Source organism: Manacus candei, unplaced genomic scaffold (assembly GCF_025592945.1).
Source record: "Manacus candei isolate 608988 ecotype Guabito, Panama unplaced genomic scaffold, ASM2559294v1 h1tg000028l, whole genome shotgun sequence".
Lineage (NCBI taxonomy): Eukaryota > Metazoa > Chordata > Aves > Passeriformes > Pipridae > Manacus > Manacus candei.
Genome location: NW_026138076.1, coordinates 31,588,423 through 31,606,310, shown reverse-complemented (window position 1 = coordinate 31,606,310; position 17,888 = coordinate 31,588,423). Strand labels below are relative to the sequence as shown.

Below are 17,888 nucleotides of genomic sequence, written 5' to 3'. Positions count from 1 at the left end.
AACAAAAAAAGATGATACTCACTTCTTTGAACAACCTTAATCTTGCAGCTTTTATGCAATCAGCTCTTTAATATAGAAATCTGCTTACGATTAATATCAATGAAAGCACTAAATTCCTTGAGTATTCCATCTGTGCTGATTTGAAATCTTGATGTTCTCCCATCCCCTGCCCTCACTGCAAGATTGGCATGTTTCTACTTGAGAACTGCCAGCTTCTCTTTTGCTCTTTTGTTTCCAATGAAACCTGTAACAAATAAGTCTTTTTTGATTATTTCCCAGGTTGTGCATCAGTACCATAGATGGTGGCAGAACAATTCTGTGAACACCTCACAAATGAAGTGCTACCAGATGCAGCTTAATTATGTCATACCACAAACAAAAAGGCTTTCCTCATTAGCATAATTATGTATCATTTACCTTGAAATACTGAGAAATCACAGCCTCTGTGTTAGATTAGTAGCAAACAAGGTTTAATCTCTTTGATCCATGTTGCTCATCAGGCAATCATTGGAGAAAACAAAATACAGAACAATGATGAGGTCAAAAGATGAAGTGTGTGTTAAGAGACATTAAGAGAAAAAAGTAATTTAGAATTCTTCACTTTCTTCAGTTCAGAATTTCAGCTGCTTCCATGTCACTTAAGCTTGTATTATTTTCCTCATTTTTGAGAAGAAACCATTCTGGTTGCTGCACTAACACTGTTATATATCATGGCAAGAATAAATAGCACTAACACTGTTATATATCATGGCAAGAATAAATAGCCTCCTACAAATAAATGCAGTGCTCTACTTGCAGATCTGGCACAAATTCCTTCAACAGGTTTCACATGTACATTGCCACTTGGTGTTCCACAGGTAGAAGCATACAGAAATAGCAGTAAAAGCATACAGAAGCAGAGCAGTCACAAGCAGTTGCAATTGTTTTTACTATCTGGCTACATCAGAGGAGAAGTTTCTGCCAAGTATGGAAATATCCCAGGATATCTGGAGCTGCAGCTTTTCCAGCCTTCACAGCTCTTGTGAAGAAACAAAGGTTTACTGGGTTTGTTTGAGATGGAAATAACTTTCTTCACAGTAGCCCACATGACACTGCATTTTGTATTTGTAACTTAAACAACATTGGTAACACACCAATGTTCAGGCTATTGCTGCATATTGTGTGCTTGCACAGTATCAAGGCATTCTCTGTTTCTCAACAAGTAGGCTGTTGACTGGAAGCTGTGACATAAAAAGCAGCAGCAAAAGCATAGAGAGATGGTGAACTAGGACACTTTGGTTTATACTACACTGTTGTTTTCAGCTTCACATATATGAGGAGGCAGAAAGGGAAACCACATGCCCAAAACCACAGACCACGAAAACATGCTCCAGTGACAATAAAAATAGCAGAGCTCACTGAAAATCATGCTCAGGAAACCCAAAAATTCTGGCTGTGAAATAGACTCAGCATCTGCCACAGTTAGGAAGCAGCTGAGCCCAAAGAGAACGGACTCCTGGAGTCCCACAATGCTAGCTAAAGTCCAAGTGAACCCTAAGTATGGAAGTCCAAGGCTGTCAGGTCCAAGACCAATAATCTCAAAGGAACAAAGGTTAAGGTACAACCACATGGCAGACAATACTTGCTTTTCTAAAGAGAACAGCAAATAGAAGAATATTAATTCTCTATATGATTTCTTCTTACACAGACAAGGTTCAACATATTGTGTACACAAGGTTATTCTAAATGAACATTCTACCAGAGAAAGTAGTGGTATTTGCCTTGGTTCCAACTTGTTTTCTAATGTACAAAAGATCCACTCCCAAAGTTCAGGGTCTCAGTTCCCCTTTACTCCACTTCTTTAACTGGAGTGCAAGAGTTGTCTTTCCTTCAAATGTTTGCCAAAGCTTGATTGATTCAGAGTTGCTGTCTTAGCTGCTGGGTTCTTACCTGTGTTTTTCAAACCCAGAGATCTAATATATACCAGCAACTTTGTTGTATGTGGCAGATGTAAAACGGAGTTTGGCCTAAGGGGAACATGCTAACCCCTCAAATACTGCCTACTCCATTCATAATATTTTATTTTTTCTTTTATTTTTATTTTTGTTTCTTTGAATGTTCTATACTTTGTGATTTTATATAGACAAAATAATGAAAACTTGTTAACTGTTATTCTAGAGCAATGGTTTTGAACTTTTGAGCTGTGCTTCTCAGAAAGGCTCAGACTACCATTATAATACCCCTAGAAGTTAAGTACTTAATAACAAGATGTCAGTCTGACTAATGTTTACTAAAACAAACAAAAACCCCAAACAAACAAAAAACCCCCTACACATCTGTAGGGGGCTGCAAACAAAAAAAACAGACCATATGCCCCTGTTATATTGACCCTGACCAAAATCAGAAACTCTATTGCCACAGAATGCTCTCCAGTCCTTTCTCTCATAGTTCACACAACTGACTGATGAAACTGTAAACTGCATGAGTTCCCTTCCAAACTGCGATGTTTCCCTCTGAACATACAAGCTGAGAAAATTTTCAGCCTGAAACAATAATAGTATTTTATGAGAAAAGGAAGAAGATGATACAAGAGGAGAATGTATGATGTTACGATATCGTATGAATGTATGATATTTTATTAAAACTGCACGTGGAGATCGTGCAGACATTGAAAATTCCACAAGAACCATGAAATGCATAATAAATTCATACTGCAAAAAAATCCTCTTCAGTGCTGGAATTCTTCACATTAATGGTAATCTCCCTGGGGAGTATACACAGGCACAAAACTTTTGGTTTTACTGGGCAGACCTTCTTTAATTTGTACTGATCATTTTGTAAGCCACATTTTTGTCTTTATTTGGCTAGTTAAGTCTGTTTCTTCTGAAAACCTAATTGTGTCACATTGTAAAAAAACAGTGGCTTACCCCTCTTCTGTCAAAATAAAAGGCTCTGTGTAGTCTAACATTCTGTCACAGGCTGAAAGAGCAAGAGTTAGTGCACACTCTGGAGGCTCTCAATATAATCAGATTAATTTCTCCACAGGCAGACAGATCTTTTTTCAAGTTCACATTGATGAACACCAAAGATGTCTTCCAGAGTTAAAGTTCTTTCATTAAGTACATGGTTATGCAGAAAAATCTCTGATGAAGAGTTATTTCAAGTTACAGGTGAAAAAAGTTAATTATGTATGTCTAAATAAAAATATGAGTTGGTTTGTTCAAAACTGTCTAGTGCAGGATTGGTCTAGATTGACCAGGATTTTCAATTCTTTGCCAATCCTCATTCAGCAAGTCCTCAAACTGAATACAATGCAATTTGTTGAATAAGAAAGAGAAAACACATTGGTCTCCTACCAAGACACATATTTAAGCATAGAAATTGAAAGATCAGGATATTCATGTTTAATTTTTCAAGCACACTAAAAATGTGACAAGAAAGCTGCTTTTTTTTTTTCCTCCTGAAAACTGACTGAAGAATATTCATTGGTGGTATGCTCAATGCCTCTATATTCACATGGAGCCCAGTGACAAATAGTGTCCCTCAGGGCCCTGTCTTGGGACTGGTGCTTTATAATATCTTTATCAATGGCACAGACAGCAAGATCAAGTGTACCCTCAATAAGTTTGCAGATGACACAAAGCTGAGAGGTGCAGTTGACACAACAGACAGGATGCCATACAGGGGGACATGGACAGGCGTAAGTGGGTTCAGGCTTAAGAAGTTCTCACCTAACAGAGTTCAACAAGCCAAAGTAGAAGAGGCTGCATCTGCAACAGGGCAATCCCAGACACGAGTCTAGACTGGAAGAAGAGCTCATTGAGAGCAGCCCTATGAAGGAAGATTTGGGCATTCCGGTGGATTAAAAGCTGGATATGAGCTGGAAACGTGTGCTTGCAACCCAGAAAGCCAACATTATCCTGGGCTGCAACAAAAGAAGCCAGCAGGGTGATCATCCCCCTCTACTCTTGTCCTCATGAGAACCCACCTGGAGTGCTGCGTCCAGCTCTGAGACCCCCAGCACAAGGAAGATGTGGATCTGTTGGAACAAGTCCAGAGGAGTGCCACCAAGATGATCAGAGGGCTGGAGCACCTATCCTGTGCAGACAGGTTGAGAGAGTTGGGGTTGTCCAGCCTGGAGAAGAGAAGGTTCCAGGGAGATCTTACTGTGGCCTTTCAGTACCTGAAAGGGACTTACAAAATATAAGAATAGTGACTTTTTACATGAACACAATTTTAAACTAAAAGAGGAGATACAGGTAAGATGTGAGGAAGAAATTCTTTACTGTGAAGGTGGTAAGGCACTGGCACAGAATGACCAGAAAAGTTGTGGATGCCTCATCCCTGGAAGTGTTCCAGGTCAGGCTGGGTGGGGCTTTAAGCAACCTGATGTGTCTGCCCATGGCAGGGGGTGGAACTAGGTGATCTTTAAGGTCCCTTTCAACCGAAAACATTCTAGTTTTCCGTTATTTCTTTCTGCACATCTTTTAGGAAGAACATGCTGCTTTAAATTTGCATTTGCACCCTAATTACAATTATAGAAAAGGCACAATATTCTTTTGAAGGTGTGCTAGTTTTGGCTGGCAGTTAGTTTTCTTCACAGTGGCTACTATGGGGCTATGTTTTGGATTTGCGCTGAAAACAGTTCTCATAAGAGAGAGATGTTTTCATTATTTCGCTGAGCAGTGCTTACACAACAGTGTCAAGGCCTTTCTTGCCTCTCACACCACCCCACCACCAGGGAGACTGGGGTTATGCAAAAAGCTGTGAGCAGACACAACTGGGACAGACGACCCCAGCTGACCCACGGGATATCCTGTAGCACATCCCAGCATGCTTAGCATAAAAAGCTGGGGGAAGAAAAAGGAAGGAAGTTTACACTTGGAGTGATGGTGTTTGTCTTCCAAGTACCCATTACACATGACAGAGCCCTGCTTTCCTGGAGATGGCTGAACACCTGCCTTATTCAACTGTAAGAAGTGGTGAACAAATTCCTTGGTTTCTTTACTTGTGTGTGAGTCTTTTGCTTTAGCTATTAAACTGCCTTTATCTCAACCCATGAGTTTTCTCACTTTTACCCTTCTCATTCTCTCTCCCATCCCAACTCAGGGGGAGTGACTGAGCAGCTGTGTGGGGCTTAGTTGCCAGCCGGGGTTAAACCACATATTAAAAAATGTGGTTTTTCATTGTCTGTGCTTGAATGAGGTTGTATTTGAAAAGAAATTCTCACAACAGGAATGAAGCACATCCCTGAACCAAAGGCTTGTATGAAAAAGAACCAAGCTAGAGTTGTTTTAATAGCTGATGAAAATTCTGTACACCACCTCTACATAAGATTGAGGTTTACAAGATGACTTCTTTGTACAGAGGGGAAAATGATCAAACTACAATAACCAAAATAGCCAAGAATGTTTACAAAGAAAAACTTTAAAACTTGAATGTTCTTTGCAAAGCCATTTCGTGGTAGAGCCCAGAAGTGTGCATCTATTTAAAAATACAGCACATCAGAAAAACTGGGAAGAATCACTGCTATTCTGAGTGTCTCTAACTACCAAGTAAGGCATACACATTTTCAGTTTTCACAAAACAGTATTTTTCCTTGAAGAAATAATGGACAAAGGAGTTATAAATAACTGTCTCTAATGAAGTGTCAATAATAAAGTGCATTTTGCACTGTACTTACAATGTTGACTCTGATGATATGTTTAATGATCTGCTGTCACATAATATGATAGGAAATTTTTGCTCATATAATTGTAATGCTGGATCTTTCAGACAGTTTATATTTAAACTAAGATACAGTAATAGCATAAAACTTTTTCCTAGTGGAAAGTTATGCTTAAGCATGATCTTGTCTCATAATTGTCTTCACTGTGGAAACAATTGAATCAAATTATTAAAATATTGTTTTTCTCAGGTCGTAGATGAATTATAAACCAGGCAGAATTCAATATCATATGAGCAATCCTGCAAATAACCTTCCACGGACCATCCAACTGCAGTTTTCCATTGTACAGCAGGCAACCCATTTGAACCCAATGTTTAAGGGTCAAAGAATCTCTTCTGCTTTCACTTGTCTTTGAGAAAGCTGTCGATGAAATCAGATTAATAATACAAAAGCCTAAACATTCTCTGAGGAGCACTCTTGACATCAGAAAGATGTTTCCATGTTAGAGTGGGTTTGTCCTTCAGAAGAAAATGTCGTGTTTTGTAACAAAATGTATCGACAATATTCAGGAACTATTAATACATGGATACTGGTGTCTCTCATCTGTCTCATCACAACTATTGCAACGAACTTTGCTATCAGTCATTACAGAAATAATTGATTTAGACCACAACAATTCAGACACAAGTCATCTTGTTGGAAAGCCTGAAGATGGGCAGGTGCCCAGCAAAAACCTGAAAACTCACAGCTTAGACTGCAATCGTAACTGCTGTTATGAGGTGAAAATAAGCAGATATGGCCAAAATGTTTGTATTCTTCTCATACAATGCAATTGATAGTGATGAAAGTAGGACACCACTGACAAAACAGTTTTGCTTGCAGAGAATAAAAGCAAGATTTGGGCACTATTTCCAGTCCACTGAAGTTTATAATGAAACTGATTTTTTTCCCCCTCTTTTTATACATAGACAGGTATCATTCTGACTGCAATCATACTTCAAAGCATTGTGTAGATGAATTTTGACAAGAGGGTCGGATGACTACCCTTATACTGCATCCAAGGCTTCTTGAGTTTTATGGCATATAAAATCTCTGTATTCTCTGTTTTAAGTTGGAGCCACTAACAGTCTAAGAATTCCAGATGCGGCTTTAAAGCTCTGTTTTCTAGCTTCCAGTGTAGTTGCCTTTCCCCCTCAACTTCAAAATCACATCAAGATGAGGTTTCTAGGGCAAACAGCTCTGGAAATACTGAAGGCATGATCCTGGCTCACGTGCATATGTAACCTCCATAGAGAACAAACAAGTGATTTTAATAAAGACTAAATAATGAAAAGTGATACAGGTTAAAAAAAATGCTAATACCACAAGAGCAGACACAGAGCTTGCAGGAGACACAGAGAAAACCCTTCAATGGACACCTCAAAAGCCTAGTAAAAATCCAGCTATATTCATAATCAAAAAGTTTTTTTGTGAATGAGAAAGCAAATTTAAAAGAAGCACTGGTATTCCAGCCCTCAGGCTTTCTTCAAGGTAGAACAACACAAATAAGCAAAAACCTCTGCACAGTCTTCCTTTAAATCACATTTACATCACACCTGTTTGGCTGCTGGCAAGGAAATCTCTTATCCAATGAATTCGCCATTGAAGGCTTTAAATTTCCCCTTTGCAATCTAGCTTCTCAGCTCCATCTTTACAAAACTAAACATTAAAAAAAAAATTGAACAAGTGTCACTATTTTCACTAACAGCATCTAAATCATGCATTTTGGTAAGCAAGATCAATTTGTATAGAACAACAAAATACTAATTCTTAGCTATGGTTGCTTTCATTGTAGCATTTAATTTGGTCAAATCACTCCAGGCTGAAGTTCCTGGGTTTTTTATGGGTGATGGTGAAAGATTTTGTGTCAGGTTAAAGGAATAGAATACCATCCCTACACATTTCCTAATAGTTTTCAAGCACCACAGTAAATTACACTGGTACAGATGGATAAACAGACATACTGCAAAGTCAAATGAAGATTCAGTTTCAATCTTATTTTTTCCCATCAGTTCTCCTGTACTATATGAAGGAATAGTTTTTCCTTTCCCTGTCTTTGGAGACGGTCCCATAGATGCAGTAAACTGATCTTCTGACTCACAGGGAAGCAGAGATGAGAGCTTTTTTCTGTTCCTACAACGCCTAGCACAAAAGATCAAAGGTTCATGACCAGAGATACAAGGAATGACGTGTGTGTGAATACTGAAAGTCACACACACACACACACACACACAGTTTTTGAAGGTGTCAGCATTTATAGGGAATGGCAATAATACACTGATTAGCACCTAACTGTTGGGAAGGGAAAGGAATCTGGTCTTCACTGTTAGTAATTGTTTAGGATGCTCAAAGTAACTTTTGTTCCTTTTCTAGTGTGGAAAAACAATAAGTTTAACCTCTGACCCATTTGGGAAACTTTTTGAAATTAAGGAAATATGAAATGCAAGGGAGGTCCAAATTCAGGCAAATCACAGTATTGGCTACATAGGCCCTGGTAGCCTTTTTCTATGTCCAGCAACATCATACCACAACAGCCCTTCATTTCCTCCCCCTCCTGACTTCTACTGAATTATTCCAGATGCAGAAGCTTGATTAGTTAAAAAAAAAAAGACTTGTGACCTAGTCTACATTCTCCATTTTGCATCTCGGATGCATTACTGAGTTACTACTGCTCAGATTCCCCACTGAAAGAGAAAAATCAGACAGAAATCAGCATTCTCAGCATTTATCTTTACATCACAACCTGAAAATCCTTACCTGAAAAGTTACCTGAATGTTCAGATTAGTCCAAAAAAAGGCATACAGAAACTCACATAAGAAAAGATGAATTCTCAACCACAAGGTTCTTTATAAAAAGTTTCCATTTTCTTAAGTTGCTCATGGGTACTGCAGGAGTCATTTCACCTAGGAGAAGCAGCAATTTTGTAACATTTATTTAACCTTAAGGATTAGGGTTTGGTAATCTCCACCTACCTCATTTATCTTGTAATTTGAAAAGCTGGATCCAGATTGTCTTTGTATCAGCCATGCAGATCAGGGGTGTTACTACTTCCAGGTGTTACTACTACAGGTCCCCTCATCACAACTATCGGCAGTGAAGAAATGGGACTGCACACACACACGATTCGGTCTTTGGGATTCTCCGCGGATCTCTTTCTGCATTTCCCTTTTATTCATACTCTTACGTAAACAGCACCTGGTGTTGTCTTTCAGTTAACCAGAATTCCCAGGATCTTGCTAAACTGGTGTTTTGATTCCACACATTCACACTCGTATCATGTTGTGACTGTTTTCAGTTGTGGTAAAACCCATGCAGACCATGCAGATCGCTAAGCAGTGATCCATTTTAAGAACACAGCACTCCCTTTGTCAAAACACCAGTCAAGGTTGACCCTCCTTTTTGGTTCTAATTAAATGAATGCAGGTGCAGGCTGACTCAGTTTGTTCCCACAAGAACCTTTCTGCCATCCAAAAAATCTAGATGAACACATGATTCCTCCAGTAGCAACATTATAAAAGCAATTTTGAGCTGGTTCCTCTTATACACATTGTTTAACAACAAAAAAATAAGTGTCTGTGACAAGGATGTAAGGGTTATGACTGTTCCATTGATTACCTGCAAATGCTTGAAAATATCCCAAAAGGTCAGTGTTACTTCACACTTGAAAAAGTGGTTTGTTTATTTTTTTTATATTTTCCTTTAGCAGTTAATGTTTCACATACTGAATTAACCAACTTCAGGATTTCTGAAGAATCCTAGAACATCATATGCTTTGTCTTTCAAGCAAGCAAAGCTGACTCAAAAGAAGAAGACTATTCTTTGGAGACCTTGAAAAATAGCCAGAAAATTAATCTCCGAACTAAGCATTTTTACCACAGGAAATGCCAAGATCTAAGGATTTTTTTTTTTTTTTATTGCAATAATTAAACATGAATTTAAGTTTGGTCTGTCATGCTTTTTTAAAGTTGTAGTAGGCTGAACAAGTATATCTAGAACCAAAAACTGCCAAGTTATATCAAATGAAGTAAAACATTCCCTGTTGACACTTATGGCAGCAAGCATATACAAAAACAATATCTGAATTTTTTGACAATTCAAAGTGAAAACTAGACATTTTATTTTATTAATTATGGCCATCTTTACAGGTCCACAGCAGAAGAGAATCACCATACAACACAATGAACTCCAAAATTAAGCAAAGAAAGCAAAATTTTAATTATGCTACATTAAAAAAAAAAAAACAACCTTCTGTTTTTTCATTACATATAATGAGAAATAAATTTTAAGTGCTTCTGGACATGATGATGAGATAAAGATGAGGACACTTTTACAGATGTTTTGAAACTGACTTTACTTTTTTGATTTATAGATAATCTATCCATAGTTAAGGGACTAACCATTACATTTTGTCCTACAAACTACAAAAACCAGACGCTAGTCAGCACTTTAAATAACATATGAATGAGCTGCATCTATTTAAAAGCTGCAGAACTCAGGACAGAGGCAATAAAATATAAAAAAATACAAGAGTTAAAAATCCTACTGCAAGAATATCAACTGTAATAAAAGAGAAGACATTAAAACCAGCAGCTCGTTAGGTGCCAGGACATAATAGAACCCATAAGGACAGGCAAAGAATGATGCTAAGTTAGGAAGAAAGAGTCTGTTTTCAGAGAACTTCCTGACAGACACCACAACAAAGCAACATGAATGGTGACTGTGTGGTCCCCTTCTCGTAAATAAATCAGGCGTCAAAGGTTGATCTGCAGCTAATAAGAGGCCTAAGCCTTCTCCAAGGATTTGTAGTATTCTGTCAGCACGGTCCAAGCCTTAGGAGCCATGAAGCCTTCCGGCGGGTTTTGTCCTTCCCGAGCCAGCTTGCGCATGCGGGTCCCCGATATAAAGTCAAAGTCTTCATGGCTGAGAGAGTAGGAGTGGGGGCAAAAGGAGGGGGGAAAAAAAGAACATACTTTAAAAGCAGGCAAAGTTGCTCATATTCCTTCTGCTTTCTTGATACTTTATACATTTCTTCTTGTGAGTATAATGCTGTAGAGCAACTATAATTTCCAGACATTTGCCCCGTACTGCCAGCAAATCCCAAGAATATACACCCCCTACAATATTCAGAGTAGGTAACTCTTGAGGTTTTAGCAGCACGGCCCAACTGAACTACTGTGGATTGAATTCAGTCTGTCCTTCCATTGAGCCTGGCTTGTTCTCTGTGAGGAAACAGAATTCCTGTTGAGGGAGAACCATCTACTCTACCTACTGTCTCAGCCCTTTGTCAAAGCAACAGCAGCCATCCTGTTTTGCACCTTGCCTTGCCATGGCAGGAGACCTGCCCTATGAGCTGATTGAATGTACCTGTGCCGGTTGAAGAAGGTCATTTCAGCGGCACCTTGAGAATGAGTAAAAAACAGCATTGCACCAAACCTTAGTGACTGATCCATGGCAGAACAGAGAAAGCAAAAGACTCAGAATCTAGAGGCAAGCTCCACAACTGAGCCATTGCAAGACACTGAGTACATGTAAACATATATATACATATAAATGATGTGGCACATACAATTCAAAATAAAGAAAAAAGCAGGGGAATAATAAAAATACCTTCCCCTAAAGATGTTTCTCCCTAAAAATCAGAATTCAGTTGGACAAATGCATAAATGAACACAGATCAGAATTGTTTACCATTGTTAACATAAGAATCTAAATCATTATCATTAACTTTTCAGGTATGTGGTCATAAGCAGCAAAAGCTCCACAAGTTAAATTACTCCTCATAGGACTGAGACAGTAAAAGCAAGACAAGAATGCCAGAGTTCTATCAAACGCTCCAAAGGAAAAAATTATGTATTCTTAAATTAAATAGCAATTTTACTTACGCCATTCACTCAATTTGCAGCATGTATGCAATACTCATTCTTTACTTGTCTGTTTGAAATAAAAACCAAGTATTGATCTCAGATGCACATGCCTTAGACAGAAACAAGAGCCAAGTGTGAATATCAGAGGGCAGAACTTGGCTCTGAGTGTTGGTCTACACTCCAGTAGGGTATGGCAGTTAGCAAGATGCAGAAAGCATTCCACAGTTCCCTCTCAGAACACCACTAGCCCCATAACTTTTTGATTTGCCCTCCCATACGTGTTCTTTTCTTGTTGCTTTCAATTTAGGACTGTGGGTTCCTGAAGTGTCGCAACAAGGCAAAAAATCCCTACTGTACTTCAATTCTGCAAAATATGAATTATATAAAAATGAAAATGTAAGGTTGATGTAATTCCATGGGAGAACAAGTTGTCACTACTATTTATAACATTAGAAAATTTTGTTCCTTAGCAGAGAGATGTCTGCCCTTCACTAACACTGCCTGAAGCTAACTTGTGTTCTTTGCAAAGAACTATTTCTATAAAATATATATGAGGAAGTGATAAGCCTGGTTAATTCTGTTAAAAAAATACCAAGTCTTCAAATGATCTGTAAAAGAAGAGTAAGGTAAGTGCTATAAAGTTTCGCCATGTTTTCTCCTCAGTGTGGTAGCAATACCAAAGTTTGAGCATTAAAACAAAAAGGTGCTTTATACTGTCCTTGTCTGCTAAGTTTTCAGAAAACCACTCAATTTCCTCTGGTGCCCTACAAGTGAAATAAAGGTACTAAAGGTAGATAAGTCATGTAAGTCTGTTTCAACAGACAGTCAGTAAGATAATTCCTTTAGCCTCTTCCTACTCCAAGTAGCACAAAAAACAGTTAGGAATTCGAAATATCAAGAAAGAGAGAAACACGAAAAGAAGCTAAGGAGATCTACAGAAATTATAAGAAAATGAAAGAAAATAATGAGTAAGGACAATCTCAGAAATATAGTACATTCAGCACCTCCTAATATTTCTAGAAATATTTCCAAAATATTATTAAAAAGTACAAAAGTACTAATGATGCCCACTCATTATAGCAAACTTCTATTTTGAATGGATTCTCCTTTATAAAAAAAAATTACTTTTATTAGTAATCACTAAAGTGACTCGAATGGAGCTTTGGCAAAATATACTGTATGTATTTTTTGCCATTTTAAAAATTACAGCATTTACAATTTTCCAGTTTAATCTCTGCTTTCATATATAAAACAAGAGTATTTGAATAACCACTCAATACTCATTGTCTTTACTAATGGCAAAAATCAAATCTCTTGAATACCAGAAACTGAGATTTCTGCTAAGCAGAAAAACCTTATCAGCACTGTCACCACTGTGGTAGGATGTGAACCACAAGCATTTTGAAATAAAACATATCCGTATGAGTAGTTTGCTTTAGCAGAAAGAGAAGACAAAAAGAGTCATCAAGTAATTCTGTTCATAGTGAATTTTGAGGATATTAAGAGATATCCTGTATAAGACGGATTTGAGTGGAACATGAGAGGGGGAAACATTTGACCATTAAAGACACTATGAAATATACATGCCAAAGCCATACAAATTCTTTTCTCAAGTCATATTTGAAATTACTCTCAATGAAATTTAATCCAAGCCTTTTCTGAGGATGGGATTTAAGTGCTTTTGAAATTTTTATTCAGTGGCTGCTGGAATTAATTTTCTTTGAGCCACACTGTATGCTAGTAAATGCTTGTAACATTGATTTGACCTTTTGCTACCAACTGAGTTTGAATAGTACTGACATAATACTTTGTGTCAATGCAATTAAAAGCATTCTCCAAAAGAAAGAGGTAAGGAAGGCAGAAAGAAATCCTCAACAAAAATTTGTCAACAGAAAAACAGTCCTGAAACATATTACACTGAGGACTGGTATTTACTCCCTGCCACACATCCTAGGACTCTACTACTCTCACAGTGTGGAAAAAGCACTGTGAGAGTAGTGCTCTTAAATTTCCTCACTTATGGAGGACAGGGTGTCATGGGTAGAGTAGAAAATGCATAAGTCTGCTGAGCTCTCATACATCTAGCAAAAGGAGAAAAGGAATCTTTTCTTACACTTCAGATTGTGCCCTCCTTCCATACAGACAGTATGCATATAGACAGCCACAGGTGCACAGGACAGTATATTTGGAAAGCTGTAAGGCATTTATTCAAAATAACATAGGAACAAATCTCTGCTGTTAAATAATCTTCAAACTGTTCCCAGTAACTGAGCATTGGGCTCAAAGAACACTACAACACACACAGAAGGTTAAGAATTCACAGACCAGTTTTTTCCTTTCTTTCATTTAAAAAGACTAATGTTTTATTCTCTTAAATGGATTTCCCTTTTATTTTGTGAATTTGGTAGTTATTTTACTGTAACACCACAAGTGACCCCAGCAACCATCAGAGTTCTTTGTGCTTTACAAGCTCAAACACTCTTAAGAGTAGCGTGTGAGGCTAAGATTTCAGAGACCTCATAGTTCTTGTAACATAATGAAGATATCACCAGTTTGCAAGTGGGAAATGACTGCATGAAGATGTCCACAGTCCTACAGGAAACCTCCTCTGCTGTATCTCTGAGGTGTCGATACAGTGATTGAAGAGAATATTTTTTCCACTTCAACATTATGACCTACAAGTTTAATCTAAATATAGAACATACTACATAATAGGTTTTTCATTTGGGAGCACTGAAGATCAGTCATAATCTTGGGAACCCTGACCTTCTGTTAATTCAGCACTGTGCAAATGACCTTCTTGGAATTCCCATTTTCTGTGGTGTCTAGTGCTCTCAAGGTCTTAAGAAATTACTCTTAAACACAAGACACATGATAAAAGTACAGACCATTCATTCATAGTCTTGCCTATAAATTAATTTTTTAACAAACATATGGAAATAAAACAATAATATGATTTATTCACCCTGGTCTGGCTTCAAAACAACTGTCATCTTCTACTCAGTTGGCAAATTTCAGATCTGATTAATTCTTGGGACAATTCACAGCCTCCTTATCTGGGGTCCAGTATTAACCTTAAACCTTTTTTAGAATGATTTTCTCTGAATTTAAATTTGCCTTTGTAGCATCAAGTCATGACTTACACCACAACTCCTACAGGAACAGAATCTTGTCCCTTATAGTGTCAAGTCTTTGATATGTCAGTCTATATTATGCCTTGGGAATGAATGTCCCATGTCATTGAATGAAACTGCAAGTGTCAGCAAGGTTTGAATCCTAACTCATCATGAACAAACCCCTTATGAAATTAGAACACAATATTGTGATTAATATTAACATTTGCAAACCAAATCCTTTACCTGCTGTGAATGAAATTCCTTTCTGACCAGCAGGAGAGCTTAAGTCTTCTGAGGTCCTGCAGTGTTTCAGTGTATCCTAAATTAAGTATTAATGGTAATTGAGGAACCGCATTTCAGATAACTAAATTAAGGAGAACAGTCAAGTGTGCTTATCTCAGCCTCCCACTGTCACTTTAAAAATCAAACAAATTTGAGAACAATATGTACTTAGTTGGAGCAGCTATCCTGTAAGTATGATTTGATGGTATTAAAGCACTCATGGTAATCATATTAAAGGTCCTGAGAATAAACCATATAAAGTTAAAATCTCTCTTCTTCACAGGTATCCATGCTTCATGAACATTTTACAGAAAGCATGAACAATCTGCTCCAGTCACCTTACTTATGGGTGTCTTTTAGTCAAAATGTTCTCATCAGTTTTCTTTCAGGAAAAAAACAATGAAAATTTATTTCCAGACACTTCTGTGGCTTTTTTAATTGCCAGACTAATTTCCTTTCTTAATTGAGTTTTTTTCTCAGCAGCAGTCTGTGGCTGCATTTTATAGGACTGATCTTCCGTAAAGAATTGGGAATTTCTGCTCACAAAACCAGCCACTATTATTAAACCACCAATCCCAAATTACACTTGTCTGTGATAACTGTTTGTGAGGCCTTTTTGGCTGAAGAAACACACTAACTGTTTTTCTGAAGGAATTTCAGCACTGGGTAGGGATTTTTTGGAGAGTGGGGGTATTATTTGTTGGTTGCTTGGTTCTTCCGCTGTTGTCTTTACACTTCACTCTGTCAGTGGTTTACAGGTCAGACATTCTTTTGGAATTTCTCCATTATAACTTGAATTCTTCCTATAAACTTTGCCAAATCATATTTTGACACTATAGATCCAAAATTCTATGAAATATAAAACTGTAAAAACTTGGATAAAGACTGTAACAATATTCATACTAGTTTTTATATGCATTGTTTCTTCAGAATTCTATGCAAGTGGAAATGCTCAAGCTTTCCACAGAAACTTAGATTAGGCTTGCTATCTGAATTCAGCAACAGCAAAAAGGGCAATTATTTTTTTTATTATCATCATTTAGACTAAGGGGAAATAAAACAAAATTATCTCTACCTGTGCTGCTATATATCACTTCACATGTATTCCTCAAATTCCTTTCCTAGATCTTAGTTTTAGATACATTTTTTTCAATAATACGTTTTAAGATTTCAGTTTCATGAGGTGCCAAACCTAGTTCTAAGATGTCCAAGAAACAAAACTTGTGCTAGTTTCATGAGGTAAAATACAAATATGATTTCAAGTCCCTGGTTATTCATGTCCTAACATTCTAAAGGGTGACTTTATTTAAACAATTTATACTAGTTAAGTTTTGTGCATCACTCTGCAAATAAAACTGCTGTGCTGCTATTACAAAGGCTTTTATATCATTCTTTTCTTACCCCCTTTCCTCACACTCAGTGCTCCATGATTATCCCTGAATGCAACCAGGATGTTTCTGCCTTTCCTTACTAACAGGGGCACATGTAGATTTACCTTCTTCCAAGTGACTTCATCTCAAACACAGCACCACAGCAGGGCAGCATGAGGTCCTGACACACAAACTCAACAGTCATGTTCTCCAGACCGTTCCCAAGCAGATATAGGGTCTACTAGGGCAGCACACACTCTGAAGGATACTAATGGAAGTGAGAAACAAACTGAACTCTAAGATGAACTCCCCAAAACTGCACTTGTGTGGACACCTCTGGGAGTTGGAGGCCTTAAAGCACAACAACCTCTTGGAATCGAGGCAGCACACCAGAGAAATTAAGGGCCTTTGTTACCAATTTGGAGGCAGGGCCAGTGTAGGCTTTTTGGTACTTCCCAGGCTTGCCACCAAGGTCATGAGCAGCTCATCCATAGCGAGGTATCACACAGTTGCCCAGTATCTTCTGGTATGTAGCTGACCAATGCCTACTCAGCATCTGAGTACCTACCACCACAGGCATACAAGGAACACTATCAGCAAGTCTTATATCTTTCTCATAAAGGCTGAGCATGAATGTTTAGAGGTGTTACAAGCAAAGAACTCTCTGCCACTACTAATTCTGCAGCCCCAACTTTTCAGACATCCTTCTGGCAGTTGGATCAAGGTTCGGGAAACTTCTCACCACTAGTCAAAGATCCATCCTCCACCATCCCTACAGCTTGGGATTACCTTCAGAAGCAGAAAGGTAATTCACTATTATCAGCAAAGAGCCCAACTGCAATAAGCTCTGCATGTCTTTGCTGCCAAGCCAGGTGTGGTGCAACTGCCAAATTACAGAGGCGCTCAAGTTAGCAGATGGTGTGTATTCTGGTTTCTCAAATGCACCTTCCCAAATGGAGGAGCATAGGGGACCTGAAAAAATGAATGACCACATGGGGAAAGAATAACTATATCCAGCAGCTAAGACACAGAGCTCAGCTATAGCTCAGTCCAAGAGAAACCCACTTGCCATAATCTTTCATACATTCTATAGTGATGTAAATTCTGGAACTACTTAGTTGGCTGTCAAGTCTCCGAGCCTCAAAGAATTGAAAAAGGTGCAATAGAAATCAAGTTACCCATTTCTAAAACAAGTTACAGCAATGCTTCTGTGCATACAACCTTCTCCCCCCAATTTTCAAGCTGCCTTTTTCATCAGGTAAGTCGTGAATATTTCCACAAACATCCCTATTTCACATCTATGGGTCTTCCTCCAGTACTGACCCTTTCGTATTTCCAGGCAATCCTCTCTTCCCTGCCATCCTCCTTAGAGTCAAACATCACATGGTCCAGGGCTCTGCCACATTTTCAGCATTACACAGATTATCTTGAAACACAGCCAGCTGCACCCACCCAAGCTCTAACTGCCTGGAGCCTACCAGTGTTCTGTCTCTAGCAAGCAGAAGCAGTAAGGGCTCTCTTTCCAGGGAGCCTGCATGTGTCCACATTGCCATCTAGAGGATTGCTGCC

General features: G+C 38.2%; 1 protein-coding gene across 3 annotated transcripts in view; it reads right to left on the bottom strand.

Moving 5' to 3' along the window:
• Positions 1-9,569: 9,569 nt before the first annotated feature.
• PAPSS1 (3'-phosphoadenosine 5'-phosphosulfate synthase 1) overlaps positions 9,570-17,888 on the bottom strand; it is a 57,498-nt gene continuing 49,179 nt past the window's right edge. For all 3 annotated transcript variants that reach the window (XM_051789652.1, XM_051789653.1, XM_051789651.1), the window contains one exon: positions 9,570-10,607. In XM_051789652.1, coding sequence (XP_051645612.1) covers positions 10,469-10,607 — 139 coding nt within the window. In that variant the 3' untranslated portion in view covers positions 9,570-10,468. The remainder of the gene's footprint in view (positions 10,608-17,888) is intronic.